Raw genomic sequence first — 25843 nt, forward strand, 5'->3', positions numbered from 1 at the left:
AATTTATCTGATCTAGGACTCAGTTCTCAAATTGAAAACAAAGCCCTGAAAACACAAGTATCACTTGTTTATAAGTTAATAAGTATCACATGTTTCTCTTCCTGTGTATTTGGTCTGAAACCACAATTTTAAGCTAAGAGTGAAACTTTTATAAATTCTGAAAGGAAAACTAGAATAAGAAATCTAAGTCCATCTGCATTCTATCCCATTGTCTTCATCGAAAACACTGGAAATGATGGTTAAAGTGAAAATACTGAACCTATGAAAATAAAAAGAATACTAGATACATTATAAGCCTAAGGCAGAGGTTGTACCTAAAAGTCAATTTTGGAACTAGAATTTATATACCTGCACCAGTGATGGCACTGTTTTATGTCTATTTTCACAACGTTGAAAGTATTTAAGACTTTTATAGTTTTCAGAACATTTCTATGAAAGTAGAAAGGCATTTTTAAATTATTTGCCTCTAACCATGATCCAGAGCTTCACATCCACCATCAGAACCATGGTCTTTTTCCAGGCAGTCGTAACATAAGCCTACTTCTACACAGTAAGAATAATAAATACAAAATAAGAGTTTAACCAGATGATTTGCAAAACAGTAAACATCCATAACAGAACACTTCATCCTAATAAAACATGTTTTATTTTCAGAGTAACCTTTCACAATATTTAACATAATATCTAATTAAATAACTTTTAATAAGATATCCACTAGCTTAATAAAAAGCATAATTTTAAATAAGATTCTTATTTCCCGCTGTTAACCTATTTTTGCAAGTTATTCACTCTCCCTCACCCTAACATGACAACCCAACAGTCTCTTATGTCAGATTACCAGGACACAGAAAGGATAGTATATTCACACAAACTGTGTTAGAATACAAAAAAAAAAACAAAGAAGAAGTGGGTGATGTTTTGATATCAAATGTCAGAGAAAGTACAAGCAGAATATACATCCATCCTCTATCACCTTCACATTTGGGGCCACTGGGCATGTCTATTTTATTAGCATTTAAAGATTAGAGAACACCAGTGGGGAAAGATATAGTAGAAGCAGCTACATATCCTTTGCTTGCAAAATCATGCTATTAAAAAATGACACAGAGGGACTTCCCTGGTGGTCCAGTGGTAAAGAATCTGCCTTACAATGCAGGGGACACAGGTTTGATCCCTGGTGAGGGAACTAAGATCCCACATGCCGCGGGGCAACTAAGCCCACGTGCCACAACTATTGAGCCCACGCACATCAACTAGAGAGCCTGTGTGCTGCAAACTACAGAGCCCATGCACTCTGGAGCCCATGCGCCACAACTAGAGAGAGAAAACCCAGATGCCACAACTAGACAGAAACCCACGCACTGCAACGAAAATATCCCGTGTGCAGAAACGAAGATCCCACATGCCACAACAAAGACCTGACACAGCCATAAATAAATAAATAAATAATTTTTTAAATGACATAGAAATGGGTAACTTACATACAACTGCTGAACTTAATTAAAATCACAATGACTTGTACCCCTGCAGCAGCCAATGAGATGCAATGGTGGCAATGACTGTGTCTCAGTTCTAATTCTTAACCCTAAGCTTACAATTTAGCTGTAGAGATAGGTTCAGGTGATTCAGTAAGAGAGAGAGTTAAGACATCCTCTGGTTACCCAGATATCCACTTGGCCAACTCCTTAGTCTCTGAGCAAATCTAATCTTCTCAATGTGGCCTACCCTGTCCATCTCAATATAATTCCTCAACCTGCCTTCCCCGTCCCACCCTGGCAATCCTGAACCCCTTAACTTGTTCAGTGTTTTCTTCTTTCCACATCTTTAATCACCTTCTAACATATCATACAACTTATTTATTATGTTTATTGCTTGAGGGCAAGAATCTTTGTCTACATCGTTCACTGGTGTATTCCAAGACCCCAGAACAGTGGCTGGCACATCAGAGGCTCTCTATAAATACTGGCTGAATCTTAAATACTCCTTTCCACCCTGTCATTCCCCGGCTGCATTCCAGTTCCCCATTCATCAATGTGCCTCATCCTAACCATACCCATAGGGGAACAACTGGGGCTGGAAATCAATGGAGGCTCTATTTCAGAGAAGGAGAGAGGGAAAGAGGAAGGAAAAAGAAAGGGAGGGAAGGAGGTTTTAAATTTATCCCCTACCTTGGTCCCCAACAATTCCATCCTAAATTTTTATATTTAATCTTCCTAAATTTTCAATTCCTCCCAAATTCTTTGTCTTGATTGCCTTCTCTGTGAAATTCCTTCTCTAAACTCAGCAACACGCCTGGTCAATTGAGTAATAAGACAATTTTAAAGAATAATAACTGGAAAACTATGATCAGTCTCAATGGAAGAAATAAAAACAGAAACAGTGGAAAAAACATCTGTGTGTCTCATTTCTTTTCCACTTCATAGCTAAGCTGCTTCAAAAAGTGGTCTACATTTCTCCTATTTCCTTACTGACCATTCAAACCTCAACTCTTCTGCTCTTAATGAACCCTTTCAACTCCTTACTTAAATGACCACTATGTTGCTCACTCCTTCAAAACATTTTTATTGAGCACTTATTATATGCCAGGCACTTATGCTAGGCTAGCTGATTCAGTGGTAAACCCAAGTCCCAGGTCTTGCAGTTTGAGCAGAGAAGGAAGACTGACAGCAACAATGATGAGTGACAAATGGTAAGTATTATGTAAGAAGTCAAACAGCAGACAGATATGACCTTATCTAAAGGACAGAAAAGGCCTCACTGAAAATGCAATGTTTAAAGAGAAATGCAAACAGTAGAAGACAGATGAAAGACAAGAGGAAGACTGTTCTAGTTAAAGGAAATAGTACCTGCAGAAACCTGAAGGACAGAGTAGAGTGCATATAAAGAACCAAAGGAAATTCAGTATGGTTAGTCTCAGGACAGGCAGGGCCTTAAAAGCCATATCATTCTAAGACTTTATTCTATGAACAAGGAGAATAAAAGGGAATGACACAAAACCTCAGATTTATATTTTTTGGAAGATGAAAACATTTGCCTTACTAGAGTGGGAGGAAACAAGAATGAACACAGGAAATGATAGAGAAGAGTTCTTGAAACTCTTGATTTCTATGGAAAGAACTTCATCATAACATTCTGTTACTTCTCAGACACCTTCAATACATTATTTTCTTCTGCCACTACTCTAAGACTACTGCCTTTACTCAGCTCTCCTACAAATGTACTCTCCTGGGTGACCTCACCTATACTACACAGGTACCACCCCATAAAGTGACAATGACTCCCAAACCTGTATCCCCAGTCCAGCTCTCTTAAGGACAGAGCTGAACTTCCAACCATGCACTGGACATAACCACCTATACACTGTCATACATCCAAAACCAAACACAAGATCCAGACCCCACAAATTTGGTAGTTCCTAATTCTATTGATGGCACCAATGTAGTCACCCAAGGCAGAAATTCTAAATGCCACTGACTACCTGTTTGTCCCTCACTCATCACCAGGTAAATTTGATCATCTAAATCTATCAGTTACTTTCCTCCCTATAGTTCCAGAAACTTTGTCTAACCCAGCCTCTACACCATGAGAGATTCCCTCCTAAAGTCTTTCTTCAGTTTACAGGAAGAAGTCCAAATTCCTTGCTATGACATACAAGGTCCATTATCTGGTCCTTTTCTGTCAGAAAATAGCTCTTGTTTGCCATCTATGGAATCCCTGCCAGATTTGGTCACACCAAACTTGGAAAGCAGATGCAGATCCCTCAAGACTCACTATGGTTTCTCAAGCCACCAGGTATTTGCACACCCTATTCCCATAGCCTAAAATTTCTTTCCCGTCTTGTCCACCTGGGAATCACCCTGCACTCTTTTAAAATCCAGTCAATGTCCCCTCCGCTTTTAATCTTCCCTGGTTCACATCATAGTTCTCTCTCCTTTCCTCCCTTCCCCAGTCCCCACAAAAAACAGAGTTGGGCATATCTTCCACTTCACTTCTATTCTGGCACTTACCAAATTATGACTGTTTACATGTCTGTTTTCCTGACTACATTATATGTTCCTGTATGTTGATAGTGTACTTTCTCTTTCTCGTGTTTGCATCACCATACCCTACCATACAGTTGGCACTCAATAAGTATTTCTTGAATAAATGAACGTTTACAGAAGTGTTATGATGTAACAAGCTTTGTCTCTGTACAATGGGATCCTGGGGTAGGCTTTAAAGTATCAAAAGCCATTCCAGAATTGTGACTTCTGGCTTGGGGAAGAGAGAGGGAGGGCATATATAAAAAAGGGTTTCATTACAGTGGACCCAGTTCATCCAGCACCCAAAGAACCCACAGAACCCACAGAAGTGATATGACTGTGTGCCACAGATTTCTACACAAATTATAACATTTAAAATTGTAAAAATTAAAAATTGAAAATATGAAACTCGTAACGATTAACTAAATGAGAGTTTGTTCAACGGATCCTTTAAAAATGGTATTTTTGAAGACTATTTAAAGACCAGGGAAAATGATGGCCATTCCAATCAAGTAGAAAAGAGAGATACATCATGATCCCAATTTTACAAAAGCCATGTTTAAACATACTGGTTTAAAAACATTTAGGAAAAAAGCCTGAAATAAACTGTATTAAATTATTAACAGTATTCATCTCTGGTAATTTTCTACAACTAATATCATTCAATAAATATTTATTGAGCATCTATCTCTCTGCTACTGTACAGTGAAAAGCAGGAGACATCTGTTCCTGTCCTCCTGGAGCTAAACATGTCACACTTTTATAATCAATTGGAAAAAGCAATACAGGTTAGAAAAAAATATATGAGATTGCCCACTCTAAATTTATAACCCACAAAAAATAAAAAAAGATTACTAAAACTTCTCTGGAATCTAGACTGGGGACAATTTTGATCTAAATATTTGGATAAAGACCACCCAAATGCCTTGTACCGTTAATTGTGAACTGTATCATGATACTACAACAGTCCAGATCACTATGGACAGAAGGTAGTAGAGGCACTAAATCTCCAGGCTTCCTCTTCCTGTTAGAAGATTTAAAAATTAATGATAATTATAAATAAAATTTGCTCAGTTGAAATTTAATCCTTCATCTTCCACCACATTTCTTTTCTCTTTTGTGTTTCTTTCCCCTCCACTATTTCCTGCTTTCACCCTCAATGATTTACCCTATTTATCTAAAAGAAGCTTTATAGATAAATAGCATTCTTCTTTCAACCAGGGAACAGCCAGTTTAAGATTGAGTTCTGCCCTCTTAAGGAGTCTCAGGGAAGACAGGTGCTTTCAAAGATTCAAAGGGGATCTGTGTTTTTGAAAAACATAAAAATAATTCACAAAAAATCTCAAAGCTGTCGTACTTTTAAAGCTCCAGCTCCATAAGATAAAAAAAGAAGTAGGGATAATATCTGACTAGAACAGCAACTAATTTACCTGCATTATTCTTCACTGTAATTATTTTGCTAGTTTACATCACAGATTGAAATTCTTCTAAAACTTCCTAGGATTTTCAGCTCATCCTAAACACAGTGATAAATAACAAAATTAAGTGCTCTGAGTTAAAAACTTCAGCACTACAGTTTGAATGTTACATGTTTTTAGGCATATTAAGGAGCAAATATAAACGGATAAAATTCTGTAGGACTTCGAATGCTGAAAATGGATATGCTATGAAATAGTCTTCCAGAAATATTTTTCCTGGAGGATTCAAATAATTGAAATTTGTAAAAATACATATACAGGATATCATAATAGGCATTACAGGAATATATAGAATATTAAATGCTAACTTAGTGTTGTATATGCCCAGATATGCCCAGTAAATAAAGTATAAGGTATATGCCCAGAGAATTAGGGGACAGAAAGACTGATAGCCATTCATTCATTCATTCATTCATTCCTCAAATGTTCAGAAAGTACTTACTCTGTGCCAGGCATAATTCTAGGAACTATCAGAGATAGAGCAGTGAATAAAAGAGATAAAATTCCTGCCCTCAGAGAGTATGTTAGTGGATTGAGATAGATAATAAACAAGAAAAAATAAGTAAAAAGGTGGGATGAATTGGGAGATTAGGTTTGACATAAATACACTACCATGTGTAAAACAGACAGCTAGTGGGAACCTGCCATAGAGCACAGGGAGCTCAGCTTGGTGCTCTGTGATGACCTAGATGGGTGGGATGAGTGGGGGGGAGGGAGGTCCAAGAGGGAGGGGATATATGTATACATATAGCTGATTGACTTCATTGTACAGCAGAAACCAACACAACATTGTAAAGCAATTATACTCCAATAAAATTTTTTTAAAATGACATTAGATGGTGATAAGTGCAAAGATAAAAGAAGTAGGAAAAAAAGACTGAGAGGATATAAAAGCAAGGAGGGAAGGGAGCAAGCCATGTGGCTGAGTAAAAACATTCTGAGCAGAGGCAATAGCCAGAACAAAGGCCCAAAGGTAGGAAGATGGCAACACTGGCCTGCTTGCTCTTCCTTATGTTTAAGGAAGAGCAAGCAGGCCAGTGTTGCTAGAAGAGAATGAAGGAGGGTGAAGAGTAATAAGTGAGGTTGGAGAGATAAGGGGGAGGGGCTGGGGCCTCCTGGAGGCTTTGAGTAAGGTAGGATGTTAACAGTTGGAAATGGGGGTGGGAGGTGATTCCAGGTAATTAGAACAAAGGAAAAGACAAAGAACCAGGGTTTTGAGGATATTTAGGAATTAGAGGCTGGCTTGGTGTGGAATGAGGATACACATAAAGTGAGGGAGCATGAATATGAGGGAAGGGGATCATTTGTGGGGAGGGTGTTTGAAAGTGGTGTATGATAAATATTGTCTTGATCCTCTGTTTAGGAGCTGTTGAAGAGAGAGATAGGACAGGGAGGCACCAGGGTAAAAGCCGAGCGTTAGCCGTCCCTTTAATATAACCCTTTGCTTTCCCCGGCAAGGATAAAATCCTGCTCCAGACAGTTGCTTTAGTTGTTATATTTATAAAGAAAAAAGGTGAAGGCCTTGGGATTTTTGTGGGGAAAACATTTTAAATTTTCGTGTAGTAGGGAGGAGAGAAAATATACAAGAATTGGAATTCAGATTATTATATTATTAACAGGAACTGAATTAATTACCAATTGTGTGACTAACATGAACTAGTGTAATACACAGTGAATCATAAGATGAAGGTGACTAAAAAGTGGGACTGAGAAGGCAAATAGGAATTTCAATTGTTTAAAAAGCATTCCACAACATGTCTAATCCATGAATAAACAGTTAAGAGTTAACTACCCCTAATTCTATATAAAGAAGATGATTCTATTATAATTATCTACTTTGAATTAAAATTATTCACAAGGCAAAAGCTGGAACCTTCCTCCCAATTCAACATCCCATACAGAACAGTACCTAGTACAGAAGATTCAAATGCTTGTTTAAAGAATAAAAAGCCTACCCATTACATTTCATCTCAATAGAATCAAACAGTGCTAGAACTGTCATAACACAACCTCAAATTGTTACTATTAATAGGGAGGATATTACACAAAAACAGAAAAGTTAGGAAGAAGGGATGTTTTTTCTTCCATATTACCATATTACCTGTAAAAAACAACATACCCTAAAGGCTTCTACTGGTTAAGTACCCATACGACACAAAGCCATTTCAGGTATATGCAGGAGTGCTGTTTGGAATAATGGGATACCTAACATCATTAAATCCAATAAACAAAGCTGTTCCAAATCAAAGGAAATTTCCCTTGATATACCCATGTGAGTTGCATTAGTGCTCCCTTTCTGGAACAGAGAACAAAAAGCATAAGGCGATCTAAAACAATCTTTCCTCTTCATCCTACAAGAACTCAGTGGATTTAGGGACCTGGGTTTGCTTCTCTATGATGTTTCTTTTAAATCTCAAATTAAGAGTAACTCATCCTCATCATTTGTCTCAAATAAAGCAAACGAGTATAATAAAAATACAGCAGCCGTTAACCACTCTTGGTCATGGTATGTTATAAATCCCAAAGAGAGGAACTGCTAAAGTAGAAAAAGAATCATCAAGCAGATACAAATAATGAAACTTCTGCCGGGAAAAGCATCGTTCTTCACTGGGTAATGTTTGTGCACAAGTCACTCTGACCCAGTATTAGACTTAAAATTGAGAGACAGGGTTTCATAGGGCTTTTTAAACGAAGATTATCCATTAAAAAGTTTTTTATGCAAATGTCGGAATGTCAACATACTTTCTTGTCTACTGTCTTCCAGGAAGCATTTTTCCATGCTAAGACAAGAACATCCTCAAGGGCAACTCCATAAGCGGATTCGAACTCCCTTGGATACCATAAATAAGCGTTAAAAACCCTTTATACCACAAAAAAGTACTACGGTAGTTTGCAAAGGTGTGTTTAGTTCTGCTTGTTGGAGCGATTAGAGCAAGCAGTGAATAAAAGGTGCCCTGAATCGAGTACACTGAACCCGGCCGCGGCATCTCCAAGACGCAACAATAAAAGCATCCTCCCCCCTCCTCATACTTCCCCAGAAAGTGGCCCTATACCCGGGAGCCAGCGGGCCGCAGGGAGACAGCCCGGCCTGCCTCACCTTATAGACGTCCCCGTAGGTGCCGCTGCCGACCCTCTGAACGAGCTCGTAGTCCTGCTGCGGGTTCCGCCTCAGGATGTCCGCGCCAGGCCGCAGAGGGGCCTCCATCTTCGCTCAGGGCCCGGCTCCCGCCGGCTCTGCCCGCGGCGCCCCGATTCCCGCTAACAAGGACGAGCGGCGCCGCTTCCCAACATGGAGCCTCTGCCCGCAGCTCCGCCTGCACGAGGAACGAGCAGAGGCTACAACCCCGAGCGGCCCAGCCCCGTCCCTTCCGCCCGGCCGGGGCCAGCAAACCACCGGGCCTGAAAGGGTCCCCGGCGCCTAGTCGCCGCGTTCCGGCCTCGGCCCTTCCCCCCTCCCCGGCCGCCCGCGAACTGCCGAGCCGGGTATGCCCGCCCGCCGGGGCCCGGGGCCGGCTGGGTACCTGAGGGGAGCGGCCCCACTCTTTGTTGAGCGCCGCGCCTGAGACCTACTTCCTCGCCGGCGCCAGCGTCCTGCTTCCAGGCGCCCGCCGGCCGCTCCAGGTTCGGCGCCGTCTCCGCCTCCCGCTGCACCGCACGTTCTCTCGCGGGCGGCGGAGGGGCGTACCGTCGCCGCCGCCGCACCACGTTCTCCACCCGGGGCTGCGTCACCGGGAGACACGTTCCCGGCCAGCGTGGGTCGGCGCCCAGCTGCCCGCCCGAGTACGCCGGCCGCAGGGCCAGAGTGCCGCCGTGAGGCCTGCTCGGGACACGACACTCTCCCGGCCGGGGCGCCGCGCCCCCCGGGCCAGCGCGTCCTTTCCGGGTCCAGGCTCTGCTTCCCACCCTCGGGGCTTAGGGACGCCCCCGGGCATTCGTGGGCCGAAGCGCCTCCGCTAAACCGCCCCCCGCTTTGTCAGGTAATCTTAGAAGGTGACGGCTAGAGGGAGAAGGGTGGGCACGAGGGGAAAGGGAACGCAGCCCTCCCAGTTCAGAAAAGGTACGTTGAGGGCACTGGGCCAGGTGAGAAGTCACCTGGCAGTGGGGCACCAAGGAAGGAGGTGGGGGAGTGGAGTGCCAGATGAACTAAGTCGCGGCACACCCTACTGCACCGTCCTGTTTTGCAAATCAGTGATACGAGTTTGAGGCTTCACTGCACGCCTGCGCAACCTGTCTTCTGCTGAGTTTTCCCAAGACATTTCTGAAAGTCTGAATTCCTAGGAAGTCTCGATGGCCTTTATCCCTGTTGGGCACACGCGGTGTCTGAACGCGGGTATCGCTCCTTGGGTCACGAGTTCTGCAGAATCTGAAACAAAGTCAGGGACCACAACCTGGTTCTGGCTCTACCACTTCCTCAGTATGTGATCTGGGACAAGAAAGACATCGTATTTGGCAATGTCTCCGTATCCTTATCTAAAGCTTGAAGAGGATAAGGTTTTGCATCAGACACCCAAGGAAGTGTTTATAAAGCATTTTACAGGATTATAAAAAGGGTTCTCAAAATATAAAAGGTTTTAAAATACTTCATAATGCACAGAATATGGAACAGGAGTTTAGGGCAGTAATTTGGCTGATATTAACAAGCTGTTTTGCAGTTTCAGTTCCAGTCTTGTTCTGAAGGTAGAAATAACGTTGCCAGTTTGTACACTGGCAAAGTTATTTCTAGAGCCCAGTGAAGGTTTGAACAAAAAAGCCAGCTAACACTTGGCCATTGCATTTAGTGACTGAAAAAAATCACAAAAGAGCAAGTTGCAGATGTTGGCTTGTGGCTTTGAACATCCAATTCAATTCCATTCTTGGGCAATGTACTCCTTGTTGTTGATCATTGTAATCAATTGCATAATGTAGAAATTAAATTCACACCTTAACAGGACAGGGAATATATGTATTTTCTTGTGCTCCGTGCACAAAGGGCACTTATTTAGGGAACATAAGTAAGCTCAGACTTAACATGCCCTATGGACAAAGCCTATGTGTTTGCTGCATTGAAAAAATTGTTGAAGAACAGTTCCTTCTTTCAGAGCTTCTTGGCACTTGTTTTGGTGGGCAAATACTTTTGGCTTCAATGACTCAAAATCTTTTCAAATGTTCTATTGGTATCCTAGTACTTATTTACTGTCATAGATTTCTTTTTTTCCCCCTTTGATCCTATAAGCATTGATCCTTTTTCTAGTCTGAAATTTATTTATCCTTACTTATTTATACCTACATTATTCCTCAGAGAATTTGAGGCAGCATACAGAAAATGCATACTATAACATAAGATAAAAATGAGGAAATAGGTATGATGTTAAAGAAAGGAAAATTAAGAAAGCAGAACAATACAGCAAATTGGCCAAAGCAGAGGGTTTTATAGTGTTTCTGAGATCACAGTAAACCAGTTAATTGAGAGAGAGTTACATCTTTTCCTGATACTAAGAGTTTAGGAAAACTTACCTCATGGGCCTTCCTAAAATGAAAACTCTGAATTACCAGTTTGAAACAAGGATAAATGTTTTTCTGACACTCCTTTAAGCATGTTATTCTTGAAACACAATGTTTGATTTGAATTAGGCAATAAAAAGTTTGAGGTCATAGGCTTCAACAAGACCCTGGAGTGCAGATGCTTTATGCTGCCAGTAATGGCAGATCCACATGCTTTGATCATCAACCCAGAGGTGGCTAGCATGGAAAAAGTCAAGATTTTATGTGGTGGTTAAGAAGTGTCTGCCATAATCGTTCTTTTACTTGTACCACAGTTGTTGCAAGCAAAAAACATCTGCTTTATACTAACTCCAAGAGAATCTTTAGAATTTTTAAATACTGGTTGAGTTAATTTTATCAAGATCAGTGAAGTCATAGCTTGTCTGTTAAATATTTCATGGTTAGTAAAGAAATTCACATTCAATTTCCATAAAATAAACATACAGTGCATAAATTTAAATTTACGTCCTAAACAATTAAGCACATGGTTTCAAGGTTGAAGGTAACATAACAATAAAAAGTTTTCAACTGAGCACAGAAGAGTTTCTTACAAACTACCAAATTTCATAATGCCAAGGTATTGAATAAGTATGGCTTGATATAACTGTCATATATTCTTTGTGTCTTCATAATATCTGACATATAAATATATTCCATGTTTTTCTGTTATCTACCTAACAACCTTTTATGGTTTGCTCTATGCTTTATAGTGTTTTTCCCTTCTTTCAAAGTTCTTTAGTAAAATACTAATTATAATCTGTGGCCTCTTGTTTCAATTTTAGCCGAGGCTTAATTTTTTAAAATTGGGGGACACGGGGACTTCCCTGGCGGTCCAGTGGTTCAGACACTGCGCTTCCACTGCAGGGGGCATGGGTGAGATCCCTGGTCAGGGAACTAAGTTCCCGCATACAGCACAGTGCAGCCAAAAAAACAGAAAACAAAATGAAGGACATAAAATTTTTCAACTTCTACCTAGGTCAGTTTCACAATTTAGTAACCAAGACAGAATGGCTAATTAAAACCCTCAAGTGTGACAAAACAGAGCATGAGGACAATAATTTTAGTATGGAACATATAGGCTTAAACAATATAATTTCCTGATGAATCTTCCAACATAAGCTAGTTGCAAAATGTAATTTTATGTGATTGAGCTTTATAGGTTTGTTAAATATAAATCAATTAAATATTGGAAGACATTTGCCCTAATTATCATTTGGATTTTGAAATAGTTAAACTATTCTTTCTGTTACTAATGAGGATCAGTTGTCTGTTGAGGCCAAAACTGTGTTTTCAAAGTATGGGAGAATTCTGTTTTGTTCTGGAGAGCAGCAGAACATGTGTCTCATTCAGAATCAGTATCAGGTCATTATAATGGGAGTTTTCAAAAGAAGAGTTGAGGAAGGCAGTGCACATCCTTTTTTTATCCAGCTTGAATTGATCATCTGATATGTAACTTTGATCCCCAGGGTGGTTTTAAAGTTTATATGAGAATTGATACAGGGGTTCCTGTATTCAGCTCAGTTGAAAAGCAACTCTTGGCTTGCTACCAGGGCTCGGCAGATACTAAACACCTGACCACAGGATTCTAAGTGATTTTGTGCTGTGAACTGCTCTTTAGGAACTGGATTTTATCTGATGACTCATAAATTGAACATGGGCAGCAGAATTCCATTGTCAAATGGAAAGGTATATACTGGGGTGGCCTGAGCTGATCTGGAAGGCACAAGTAAAGTACATGGACTAACTTTCATTGTACCTGCCCCTACTTCTTTGCCACCTTTTTTTGAACCCTGTCTTTGGGCTCATGGTCATTTAGCAGAGGAAGGAAAAGCTTGGGCCTGGTTTATTAATGGTCTGGATGATATACTAGCACCAACTAGAAGCATAGAGCCACTGAATTATGGCCCTACTTCATAGTAAAGTGGTCCTGAAAAATAGAGATGAAGAGAAATTTTCCAAGAGGGCATAATTTTGAATAAAACATCTGACTGTCCTCTGTGTTAGGAATGAAAGATAGCCTGAGGTATGAATCTATACTGATTTATGCACAGTAATTAATAAGCTGGCAATAACTTGGAAAGAAGATGATCAGAAATAAGGAAGTCAATGGGAGATGTATTATGGATGGAGTCTCAAAATTGACCCGGAATGTGAAAATGTCTGTGAACCATTTGACTGCCCACAAGAGGGCATCCGTCCCAGTAATCAGGTATATAAGATGATCTGTCCTATGGATGTCAGTCAGCCTCTACCTAGTTACCTTAGTACTAGTTCAGTGGGGCCATGTGGCAATAGGAATGGAGGCTAAACACAGATTCAGTGGCATGGGCTTCCACTTGCCAAGGGTAATACGTTTACTGCCTCTATGGTGTATTTAGCTTCCTTATAGCAGAGGCCATTGCAGTGACCCTAGTAAGGTACTATTCCTTAGACCAGTCAGTTACCTGGTGGCAGTTTAATTAAACCAGGTCCCTTTGATTATGGAGGGAAGAGCAATTTGTCTTCATGGGAATAGATACATAGTCCAGATACAGGTTTACCATCCCTGCTTGGAAAGCTTCTACTAGTACCACAATTATGGACTTACAGAATGCCTTATTTCATCACTATGTATCACAAACAACATTAAATTTGAGCAAGAAACTCATTTTACTATGAGGAAGTGTGGCAATGGAGTCATGCCCATGAAATTAACTGATCTTACCTCAAACCCATCACTTAGAAGCATCTAGTATGATACAATGGAGGAAAGTCCTGCTGAAGGATCAGTTGGCTGAGAGATAACCCCTGTGAGGATATGATACAGGATTTAACTCAGTAGCCAATATATATTGCCACCTACCCCATATTCAGAATGCATGGGCCGAGGAACCAGGGGGTGAGGAGTGACCCTTTTATTATTCCTAATAATTCACTTGAAAAATTTTTGCCTGTACAACTTTGACTCTAAAACATTGGGTTTGGTGGATCTGAAGGCCCTAGTGTGCAAGGGACAGATACTTTCCCCAGATAACCCAGTCACAGTTCCATTAAATAGGAAGCTGACACTACCACCCGGGCTATATGAGGTGTTCAGACCACTGAGCCAACAGTTAGAGAGGGGTTCATTGTACTGGTTGGGGTGATTGGTCTTAATTACCAAGGGGAAATTGGTTGTTGCTTGACAAAGAGAATAAGGACTATATCTGGAACCCCAGGTATACACTAGGGTACCTCTTGGTTTTCATATGTCCACAATTACTGAACAATGGGAAACTGCAGCAATCCAGTAAATATAAGACCACTAAGGACTTGGATCCTATGGGAGTAAAGTTTGGATCACCCTACCAGCTGAGATACTAATGGAGGGTGAGGGGGAAATGGAAGCTATGATTATGACCTTGGGCATTCTGCTCAGAAACGATCCTCTTTCTGTATTATCAGAACCACAATTTTGTGGACCTTTTCTGAGTGGCTATGTCCATTAAAGGACACTGAGACCTTCCCCAATCTTAGCGGGTAAATGTCGATTGGCCTAGCCTCATTCCTCTTGTTAAGGGGATGGTTTAGGCTTAGACCATTGTGGACAATGACACATGAGGAAAAGTCTGCTGGAGTGCTTTTTAACAAGGTACACAAGACATAGACATGCCTTTTTATGTCTCTAGGCATGGCTGTGTGCCTCTGATGGCTGGAATGGCAGATGCCGTTTTGGAACTATGGCAGGAGCCTGCATTAGAAAATAAGCCCACACACAGTATGGTAGAATGCAATCTTGGTCCTAGTGAAAAAGTCTGCTTGTATTCTCCAGTATCCATTTCTCTTCTTTCTGTGGTATTAGATTCCCCAAATTTTAGTTAAATACATGGTATATTTATCAACTGCGTGGGACATGTATGGTCAATGGTATTTGAGTTGAGGTGATGTGTGCAACTTCTGAGTTGTACCCGCAGATTGGATATATCCACTTCTTCCTTTTCTTCCCTTCTACATGGCTGGAATGAGGATGTGAATGTCCAAGCAGCCATCTTGGATTACATGATGGAAGTCCCAAGTTAAGGGTGGAAGAAAGTATAAAGAGGCCACCATATTAGTCCTGGATGGCTTACACTCAGATTATTTCATGAGAGAGAAATAAGTGTCTTAAGCCACTGTAGTTTTTTTTTTTACAGCAGCCAATTCTTTATCCTAACTTATCCATGATGATGTTGCACTGATGAATGAACCACCATAAAACCAACCTGTCTTCAAAAAAATTATGTGACAGTAAATGTCCTTTTATTTAAGCCATTTTGAGTTACAGCCAAAAGCATTCTAACTGATATACTTTAACAAGATTGCTAGTTATAGAGGGAAGGAGCAAGTTGGATCATCGATTACTGAAAAACTCCTGATTGAGAGTTTTTTTGGGGAAAATAAGCATGGTGAAGGAACCAATAGAAGAAAAAATAATTGAGGATATAGGAGGGAGGGAATAATTTTTGGAGTAATATCCCAGAGGAGTCAGGAGGAGAGAGGATCTAGAGTACTAAAGTACAAATAGCTTTTCCTCTTTTTTTCTGATTTAAAATAAACTTGACTTTGACTTTTAAAACACAGTCTTATTGAGATATAACTCACATACCATATAATTCACCAATTTATATAACTAAGTGATTTTTAGTATATTCACAGAGTTGAACAGAATTGATTTCAATAAAAATTTTTAAACATTTTTATTACCCCCAAAAGATGCTTTGTAGTCAATAGCAATTGCTCCCCAATTTCTCCCCAACCTCCCACCCACCCTCTCTAGCCTTAGGCAACCTTTAATCTACTATCTGTCTCTATAGATTTGTCAATTTGGGGCATTTTATATAAATGGAATCATACAATACGTGGTCTTTGTGACTGGCTTCATTCAGTTAGCATAATGTTTTCAAGGTTCATCCATGGTGTAGCATTTATCAGTACTTCATTCCTTTTTATGGCTAAATAATATTCCATTGTATGGATATATACCATATTTTGTTTATCCATTGATAGTTATTGGTATTTAGGTTGTTTCCACCTTTTGGCTACTACAAACAATGCTGTTATGAACATTCCTGTACAAGTTTTTGCATGAACATGTGTTTTTCATTTCTTTGGGGTATATATCTATGAGTGGAATTGCTGGGCCAATTGGTAACTCTGTATCTAATTTTTTGAGAAGCAGCCAGACTGTTTTCCAAAGTGGCTGTATTCCCACCAGCAGTGCCAGTTTCTCCACATCCTCACCAACACTTTTTGTCTTTCTTTTTGGTTACATTCTGAGGTGATGTCTCATTGCAGTTTTTCAAATTTTGATTTGCATTTCCCTAGTGACTAAAAACATTAAATCATCTTTTCATGTGCTTCTTGGCCATTTGTATATCTTCTTTGGAGAAATGTCTATTTAGAGCCTCTGCCCATTTTTTTTTAATTCAGCTATTTGTGTTTTTACTGTATCATACTGATACCTCAGATTCCAGTTCAACACCACAGGGTTCATTCTGTCCTTCCCCTCTCCTTACTGTAACTTCATCTCCAAAAGCAAGAAATCTGGCTCTGATTACCCACGATATATTTGTTCAATTCTAGTGCAAACATAAATAATTTCAGAATTGCTAACCCACGTATGTCCTGGGAGAAAAAAAATTATGAACTAAAGAGCAATACTTGTATACAGTTTTTGTCTTTAGTCTTACAGCATACAATCAAAATGCTATTTTCTAAAGCTCCTCAGGTTTAGAAAACACTTCAGTGTAGTTATGTTATTCCCCTGTAATATAGTTAGGTTCACTTTTTTTTTTTTTACTGTTTGTAATTCCATTTTGATTGTAATTCCATTTTGAGTTCCTTCCACCCCTAGCCCCATATCCTGATTGATTTTATTTTATTTTTTTAATTTATTTTTTATACAGCAGGTTCTTATTAATCTATTTTATACATATTAATGTATATATGTCAATCCCTGTCTCTGAATTCATCCCACCATGATTGATTTTAGTTATTTATTTTGGAGAATGTGAAACATTGCCATGGTTCTAACAGTCAGGGCTTTATGAAAAGGTTATGCTTAGAGAAGCATCAGTCGTCCTAATCCTTACTACCCTATTCCCATTCTTCCATTGCTTCCATCCTATTCCCACTCATCTCCTGTAGATAACTTACCTCATTGGTTTCTAGTTTATCCTGTATTTCTTTTGCACAGATGAGCACATACATTTTTTATATGCTTTTCTTTCTTACAGGATGAGTTAAGCATTTGTGCTTTGGGTTTTTTTTTTTTCCATTTAACAATGTATTCTGGAATTCAGTATGTATCAGTTCATAAAGATCTTCTGTATTCTTTTTTATAGCTACATAGTATTCCATTGTGCACATGTATTATAGTGTATTTAACCACTCTCCTATATATGAGCATTTAGGTTATTTCCAATATATTGCAATAACAAAAATGCTGCAATAAATTACTCTGTATGTATGTATTTTCATACTGTTGGAGGTATTTCTTTAGAGTAGATTAAACTTGTGGTTTTAAAAAATAAATGTGTTCTAACAATGTCCACTGAAAGAGTCTTGAAACAGTCAGTGAAATTCCAGCTAGCAGTGAGCACAACTAACATTCAGATCTTGGTTTCTAAATTCCTTTTCTCATTAAAAGCAGCCAGAGTTTCTTGGAGGAACAGTTAATCCTAGTTCTGAGGCAGGGAAAATACAAGGGAAACTTGAAACATTTTCTTGTGCCAGAAAACAAGGAAAATGATCAAAGACAAATAGGACATGTTAAAAGGACACAGGTGTTAACTTGAAGGGGCTACCATTGGTCAAGTTTAGGGCAATTTGAGCATTAGAAAGAATAATGATGGTAAATGATACAGTGAAGTTTTTTTAGATTTTCTGAATCCATGAAGTGGACAGTGGTACTCAACAAACAAAGGTGGCAGAGAAAATGCCAACTACTAAATGTAGAATCTAAAAGAAATGGTATAATTATTTTAAAATCACTAATATAAAGTCACTTCATGCAAGGATGTCAATGGATGCTAAAAACCATTGGATGAAAACGTTCTTGGCCAAGACATTCACACAGTCTCAAGTATTATCTCACAGATTACTTATTAATTACAGCAGAAAAAGGGTTTTTTGAAAATAAGTTTCTTTTTCAATTAGGAATAGATACTGAATTACATATATAACATTTTGGGGGTGGAATCTACTTTACTCTTTTTTAATGGGATTCACCTGAAAGGGATTTTCAGGCTAGAATGTGAGCTGAGAATTATAGTAAAGAAATACAAGAAAAGCAGAACACGCTTCTTTTTATTCAATGAATTTGTTTTGTAGGTATGGGGTGAGATAATTTCTATCTTCCTATGTTGTCTCATTAGTGTTTAGGGAATGCAACTCTGTTGAACACAGTCCCCTTTAAAACCATACTGTAAACTTTGTTTACAGTGTTCTGAGGTCATAGAACCATTAACTGAAATATGGAATGCATAAGATTTGGCAGTGGTGAGTGAGAGACTTTGGTTTTTGACATATTGATTTTGAAGTGTCAGTAGGAATACAAACTGAAGATGACCTCAGGCAGTTATAAATTCAGCTCTGGAATGATGATTATCTCTCCTCAAGAGAGCTTAAGACTAGAAGAGAGATTTGGGAGTCAACAGCATGGATGGAGGTCCTGTCTGAAGCCATCATAGTAAATTACATCGAGGGGACACAGAGTGAAGAGTTGCTTTTGATGAGGAGTAAACAGAGACCCAGCATCTGGTAATTAAGAAGCTAGCAGTAATCTCCTAGGCAGAACTGATCTGTGTAGAGTATGGGCGACAAGCACATGCAGGTGAAAACTGTGTGAGGAATGGGATGATGGTATCTTGAGGGTCAGGTAGCATGAAGGGACAGTGTTTCTAGGACATTGAAAATTACGTTTATAGGGAAAGAGGAAGAAACCAGTGAAAAGGGAGAGATTGAGAATTTTTTTTTAAGTATTTACTGCCTTTTGCTTTCAAAATTGTCTGCAACCTTTGTTACTGCCGAGGCTCTTCCAGATTATATAGTATAACTTTACTTAGAATATTTGTCAGTATAACGCCAGGTGATATCTCTGCAAATGTAGTGGGAAATTTTGCCCACTAGAATGGAGTTAGTTACAGATTATGATGAATCTCCAGCTTTCATTTATCTTGATCTTAATCTAAATTTGCTATCCTAATTTTAAGACAGGCCTGTTCAGTATACAGGTACAAAAATGCATGATACCCTCTTTACTAATGTGACCTTGCTTTTAAGTTAGGGGGAAATGGTACCTGGTAGATAAACGCAGATTTTTAAAATTTCTTTGGCTATGTAAATGTTGCCAGCATGTTTCTACTAATATGTAACTGGTCTAGGAAACAGGTATTTGAACATACAGAATCATGCAGTATACTGGTTTGTGTTATTTCTGACTGTATAATGCTGTTAAATTCTTTGAGAGTGTGTAAGGGGGTGCTATTCATTCGTATGTTTTTTCCATCGAAAATGTTGCAGTACATTGTCTGTCACTGTCTTCAGGCTCTGGGGGTGGGCTGAGGTAGGGAGGGTGTGACGCTGGTATTTGTGTGAACTTGGGCTTGTGATGCTGAGCTTGGTTCATCCCTTTCTCCTCCCTTCTCCTCCCCACTCCTTCCCACCAGCGCCACAGCAACATCCTCAGAGTCTGAGTGAACTGCGCCCAGCGCGGGCACAGAGCCTCCCACCGCCAGCAACCTGCGGCCGGGAGAAGAGCGAGCGCCGTGACAGCGCCCCACCGCCACCAGTCCCCGGACCACCATGGCCAAGAACCGCAGGGACAGAAACAGTTGGGGTGAGTAGCCTATGGTGACTTCTGCAGCCTGCACGGGGATGGGCCCTCCGCCTTCTGCTTCTGGAGACAAGGAGGGCCAAGGGCTGCTCGGCGCCAGCATCCAGGGCTGGGAGATGGCCACCGCCGAGCGGCTCCCTGTCGGGCGGGAGCAATGGTGGCCGAGCGGGACCCGTGGAACCGGCATCTGGCTGTGGGGCGAAGGCTGCAGCCAAGCGCAGGCCGGAGACTCCCGCTTCTCCCCACCCTCCCCACCCCACCCCACCCCAGTCCTCCTCCTCCCAGCATTTGGACAGCACCCACCCGGTCGCCTCCGGGGGATTCGCCGGTTCCGCTTTAGCGAAAGGAGGTGGGCAGGAAGGGCGAGGGTGGTGGGCAGGGGGCGGTGGTTACAGGAGAGGGGCGGAGATCGCCCACCCCTTCCCCACGAGCTGCGGGCTCCCCGGCCTTGCAGGGCTCGGACTCCTGGCTGGCGGGCAGGCTGGTAGGCAGCGTTGGAACAATGAGGCGGAGCGCGCCGGGCCCAGGTCTGACCTTTGCCAACCCGAGCGACGCCTGAGAAGGGGTGCCGCTTGGGAATCCCCTAAGGCTGCGGTACTCATTTTCATCTGGGGGTTGGGTGGGGAATTTGGGAAGAAGGGGAGCAAAGTTGTGGTTTCCAGCCTTCCGCCCCACCCCGACCTGGTACCCCATTCAGGCCAGCCCTAAGGGTGGCATTGTTCTCAGATTTTACCTTTTGGAGATGCAGGGCTCATGATTCAGCATCAGGCCGAGGGGAGGGGGAAGGAGAGGCTAGGCCCAGTGGGTTCACTCCGCGAGTGGGAGGGCGGTGCTCACGCAGGCGGAGAAGAGAGGGCGCAGTGATGCAGGAGAAATCGCAGCCCCGCCCGCTCTGCTGCTCCAGACTGGGTGCGGACGGACGGTTAGTGTGGGCAGGTTGGGCGTCTTTTTCCTCTTTGGGCTCCCGACTTCTTCCAGCCACAGTGAACCCACTGCCATCTTAGGGCATTTTATTATCTGCACCAGAGCAGGTCTCAGACCAGTGTGGCTTAGTGGGCAGAGAAGTAGTTTGTTCATTAGCTTTGAATTGTTATTTGGAAAGTTTACAGGCACTAGGAGTTCAGGGCTCCTTGATTGACTCTCTTCCATGTCTCAGTGAGATCTCTTCTATAACTGTCCATCAGATTGAGAGGTATAAATTTTAATTAGTTATTTTGGTTATCTTTTATGAAAATTGATTATCTTTTATCAAAAGATCATATTTTTCCTTGCCTCTGATTGGTCACAGGACCAGCTTAACTCCCAAGTAGGCAAAGTCTACATTTGAGAGATTATCCAACGTTTATGGTAGATGCGGGGAGTTGGAGCAGGGAGGTCTGTCTTTAGTTGTCCGAGTTCAAGAGAAATCGGTTCCATTTTCTGATATCACCAAATCCCAATTTTAGTAGGCGTGACTACTGCAATAACACCGTTTTGTTTGCTTCTTCTGAAATATGGGTAAACTTTTTCAGAGTGTCCCCTTTCTGTCCTTTCCCTTGGCCTCCAGAATAGGAGTTTCTTGAATAGTCACAGTTAACGTGTGTATGTTCAAGTCAATTTTGGTCTTAATCTCTGTGCACTGTTGACTCAACCCTGTTAAGAGACAGGCATGTGAAAATTTATTCTGACGATTAAAATTTTTCTCCTTCACGAAGCTTTGGATCATTATTTTTCAGTGTTGCCTTTGGTTACAAATTTCTTATGTAGTGGAGGTTTTTTCTTTCTTGAGAATGTGGTTCTCAAATGGGATTTGCATAAAAATCACACTGGGAACTTATTAGAAATGCAGATTCCCACATCTTCCAGCCAGAGCTTTTGCCTCAATACATCTGAAATAAGGTCTAGGAATCTGCCTTTTATTAGCATTTTAGGTGATTGAGAAGCAGATCATCTTTGGATGTTACCTTCAGAAACACTGTCTTATTTTCATTTGATAGAAACGTATTCTAGGCAGTTTACCCAGAAGTCATGAAAAGAGTTTTGAGTCAAGTGATGAATTAAGAAAAGAAATACCACAGTTACTATGTGTTCACTGGAAATTTCACAGAAAAGAAATAGTGGAATTGTGGGGTCTTATCTTGATGTTCTATGGAAATGCTTTACTACTCAGATTTTTCTTTGCTGTAAAGTGTATATGACATAAATGACTTAGAAAATGTAGCATATGGAGTAGGACATAGTAGAAGTTTTTGGCAAAGATGTTAGCCATGTCTGTCTTGATTCTATTTTATTACCAGCATCTAGTACAATTCCTAACATGTAATAGGCATTTAATAATAACAACTAACATCACTGAGCTAATATCATATGAAGTAGGTATTATAATCCTCATTTTACATATTAAAAGGTAAATAATAGAGCTAGGACTCCAACTCTGGCAGTTTGACTTGATTCTTTTGCCATCACCAGTATTTTGTTGAATGGATAATACTTTCTGCATTGTTTAGAACTATAGTTTTCAAGACACATTCATCTGCATTACTGCATTTGACCTTTAGCCTCCTAAGTTGTCAAGACATATTCCCTGTTTGCAGATGAAAAAACTGAGTCTCAGGTAGGTTAAATAACTTGGTGAAAGTCACATAGTATTTAGTAAGTTAAAGGACTGAGATTAGAACCTAGAGTTGTCTTCTAATTTATTTTCTATAACATAATGCTATGGAATGTTTTTTATGTTTAATGGGGCATGGTGTGAGTTTAATAGAGAAAACAGGCCCTCATAGAAGGCAGAGGTCTCTGATGAGAAAAAAACTCAGGTGATAGCTTAGAAAGGAAGACAGTAAACTGACCTTATCATCTAGCTAAATACATATTTTTCAGACGAGTTAGAAATCAAAGGGCAGAGGGGAAAGCTAAACTATCCAGAATTGGAAAATACAGGATTTCCAAGAAAAGTGCAAGAGAGATACTTGCAAAATTTGTAAGGGGGACCTAAAGTTCAGATAAGGGCCCTATAGGACCAATAACAGGTATTACTTTTATCTGAGTGGTCAGAGAGCTGTTAGGTCCTACAGGGGCCATGGAAGCTAGAAAACAGAAAAGCATCTCTGCTGACACCCAGAGTTGGGTGGTGTTTGAGGATCATACCCATACATACAACTGGGAGGCAAATCTGTGCTTCCAAAACTGAGAATCCCACCACCTGTACCTGGATCTACACTGAACTAGAAGTTTGAATAAATTTAAGCATTTAAAAGTCAATTCTTGGGCTTCCCTGGTGGCGCAGTGGTTGAGAGTCCACCTGCCGATGCAGGGGACACGGGTTCGTGCCCCGGTCCAGGAAGATCCCACATGCTGAGGAGTGGCTAGGCCTGTGAGCCATGGCCGCTGAGCCTGCGCGTCCGGAGCCTGTGCTCCGCAACGGGAGAGGCCACAGCAGTGAGAGGCCCGCGTACCGGAAAAAAAAAAAGTCAATTCTTAAAAGGTAGGCATTATTATCCTTATTTTAATATATAAGGAATCTGACACACAGAGAGTATAACTTCCCAGAGGTTTGATAATTTATGTTATAGACCTAGGATTTAAATTTAGGGTTGTTTGTTTACCGGGTCCATGTGAGAAGGACAAGGAATTAAAATAGAATCCAATAGGTGCCACAACAAGCCTGTCTAGGCTTAAGCTGGTATGAGAAATCAATGCTCTATAAACTTGATCGCTTTGGACTAGAAAAGAAGGCAAAGAATATGCTAGTATGGAAGACAAAGGAGACAGATGAATATCAGAAACAGTAGCCCAGAAAGCAGTCTTTCAATGTTGGGCTTAGAGTTTAAGTACTCCCAGAAACAAAACAGAAGTGTACCCTTTTTTATTTATTTGTTTTTGTTAATCACAGTTGCTTAAAAACTTGGGATGCCACCTGGTAATTTGAGTTTTCAGCAATGTAACAGAAACTGTTGGTGCAATATTGCTTTAGAAGAAGAATATTTGCACTAAAGTGTCAGCTTTTCCTGCCCCTTTAAAAAAAACTCTTAGCTTCACAGTAAGTGTAGGAAACGTCTATTTGTTGAAAAGGCATTTGCTGAAAATTAATTTTTAGGTTTCTGTTTTTGTTTTTTGAGGAAAGGTTAAAAACAATCTTGATTATAGTAATCCCCTGATCTTTCTTTTCCAATTGACTGTATTCTGTTTTCCTTGGAATGAGACCCTTTGTCCCTTTGTACTTGCCTCATTTTCTATATATCTGTTCCTCCTGAAACAAAATAAAATTTCTATTGGGTCATACATGTACTTCCCCTACAGACTCTTCCCTCCACATTATTCTAATTTAATTTGCCTTCCCTACATATTTTTTCATATATATTTTTCATATATATATATTTTATACTTTGTATCTGCTTACCTTGTCTTGATGGCTCTTGGGTTATATCTTTCCTCCATTTCAAACTCTGTAGCCTTTATTATCTTTAGAAACCAGTGACTAGACTGTAAGTGTAACCTGTGATCATCGGGAAAATGATTTACTGTGAGAAACTTTAGTCATAAAAAATAGTTGCATATTTTTAAAGTTGGAGGCTCTTTTACATAAAAATTATTCTATAAAAATGTCTATATATACAAAAAAATAAAACAGATGTTCAATTTTAAAAAGTATAATAATGAGCACCTGTATCCCCGCTCCCCAGCTGAAAAAATAGAACTTTATCAATATTTTGACACTGCTTGTGTGCCCCTCCTTTATGGCAACATCTCATTATAAATACTTTCATAAATTTGGTGTTTCTCATTTCCTGATCATTTTATATATATATATTATATATATGTATGTGTGTATATATGTAACATATATCACTAAATTATATATTATTTAGTTTTACATTTTTAAGACCCTAAAATAAATGGAATCTAGTGTATACATTTTTCCACAAAGTATTTTGTTTACTTATAATACCCACACTTGGTATTATAATAGATGTGAAATGATATCTCACTATGGTTTAAATCTGTGTTTTACCGATTACCAATGAGGTGTGAGTATATTTTCATACATTTATTCACCATTACTATTTCCTACTCTGCCTATTTGCCCTTTGCTGATCTTTTGTCAGGTTATTTGTCCTTTGCTACTTTGTGATGTGACTTTGCTCTCTTGATGGTATATTTTAGTAAACAGAAATTTTATATTTAAAAATAGTTAATTTAATATTTTCCTTTATGGTTTGTGCTCTTTGTATTTTAAGAAATCTTCCTCTACCTCAAAGTTATAAAATTTTCTCCTATAATATTTGGTTTTAAAATTTTGCATGTCTCTTTTTTTTCATTTTTTTAAAATTGTGGTAAAATACACATAAAATTTACCATCTTAACCATTTTTAGGTGTGCAGCTCAGTAGTGCTAAGTACATCATGTTGTTGTACAACCACCACTGCCGTCCATCTCCAGAATTCTTTTCATCTTGCAAAGCATCTGTACCCATTAAACACTAACTCCCTATTCCCTCCTCCGCCAGCCCCTGGCAGCCATCATTTTGCTTTCTGCCTCTGTGATATTGACTGCTCTAAGTATCTCATATAAGTGGAATCAAGTATTTGTCTTTTTATGACTGGCTTATTTCACTTAGCATAGAATCCTTAAGTTTCATCCATGTTGTAGCATATGTCAGAATTTTCTTCCTTTTTAAAACTGAGTAACATTTCATTGACTGTATATACCACATTTTGCTTATCCATCCGTCAATAAACACTTATGTTGCTTCCACATTTTGGCATCTGTAAATAGCGCTCTTATGAACATGGGTGTTCAAATACATCTCTTTGAGACCTGCTTTCAATTCTTTGGGTATATACCTAGAAGTAGAACTGCTGAATCATATAGTAGTTATAGTTTTAATTTTTTGAGGAGCTGTCATACTGTATTCCACAGTGGCTGTACCATTTTACTTTCCCATTAATAGTGCACAAAGGTTGTAATTCCTCTACATCCTCACCAGCACTTGTTCTTTTCTATTTTCTTGA

The 25843-nt window shown here is 40.0% G+C and overlaps 2 protein-coding genes across 2 annotated transcripts in view; one reads left to right on the forward strand and one right to left on the reverse strand.

The window, feature by feature from the left end:
- Positions 1-9198, reverse strand: part of MAP4K5 (mitogen-activated protein kinase kinase kinase kinase 5) — a 141301-nt gene extending 132103 nt beyond the window's left edge. The window contains exons 1-2 of the mRNA XM_029238437.1: positions 9022-9198; positions 8598-8814 (exon numbers count right to left, since the gene is read on the reverse strand). Coding sequence (XP_029094270.1) covers positions 8598-8705 — 108 coding nt within the window. The 5' untranslated portion in view covers positions 8706-8814; positions 9022-9198. The remainder of the gene's footprint in view (positions 1-8597; positions 8815-9021) is intronic.
- Positions 9199-9433: 235 nt separating this feature from the next.
- Positions 9434-25843, forward strand: part of ATL1 (atlastin GTPase 1) — an 81811-nt gene continuing 65401 nt past the window's right edge. Inside the window, exons 1-2 of the mRNA XM_029237134.1 lie at positions 9434-9477; positions 19687-19856. Coding sequence (XP_029092967.1) covers positions 19823-19856 — 34 coding nt within the window. The 5' untranslated portion in view covers positions 9434-9477; positions 19687-19822. The remainder of the gene's footprint in view (positions 9478-19686; positions 19857-25843) is intronic.

The sequence above is a fragment of the Monodon monoceros genome, unplaced genomic scaffold (assembly GCF_005190385.1).
Source record: "Monodon monoceros isolate NGI ecotype Baffin Bay Population unplaced genomic scaffold, NGI_Narwhal_1 Super_Scaffold_21, whole genome shotgun sequence".
Taxonomy (NCBI): domain Eukaryota; kingdom Metazoa; phylum Chordata; class Mammalia; order Artiodactyla; family Monodontidae; genus Monodon; species Monodon monoceros.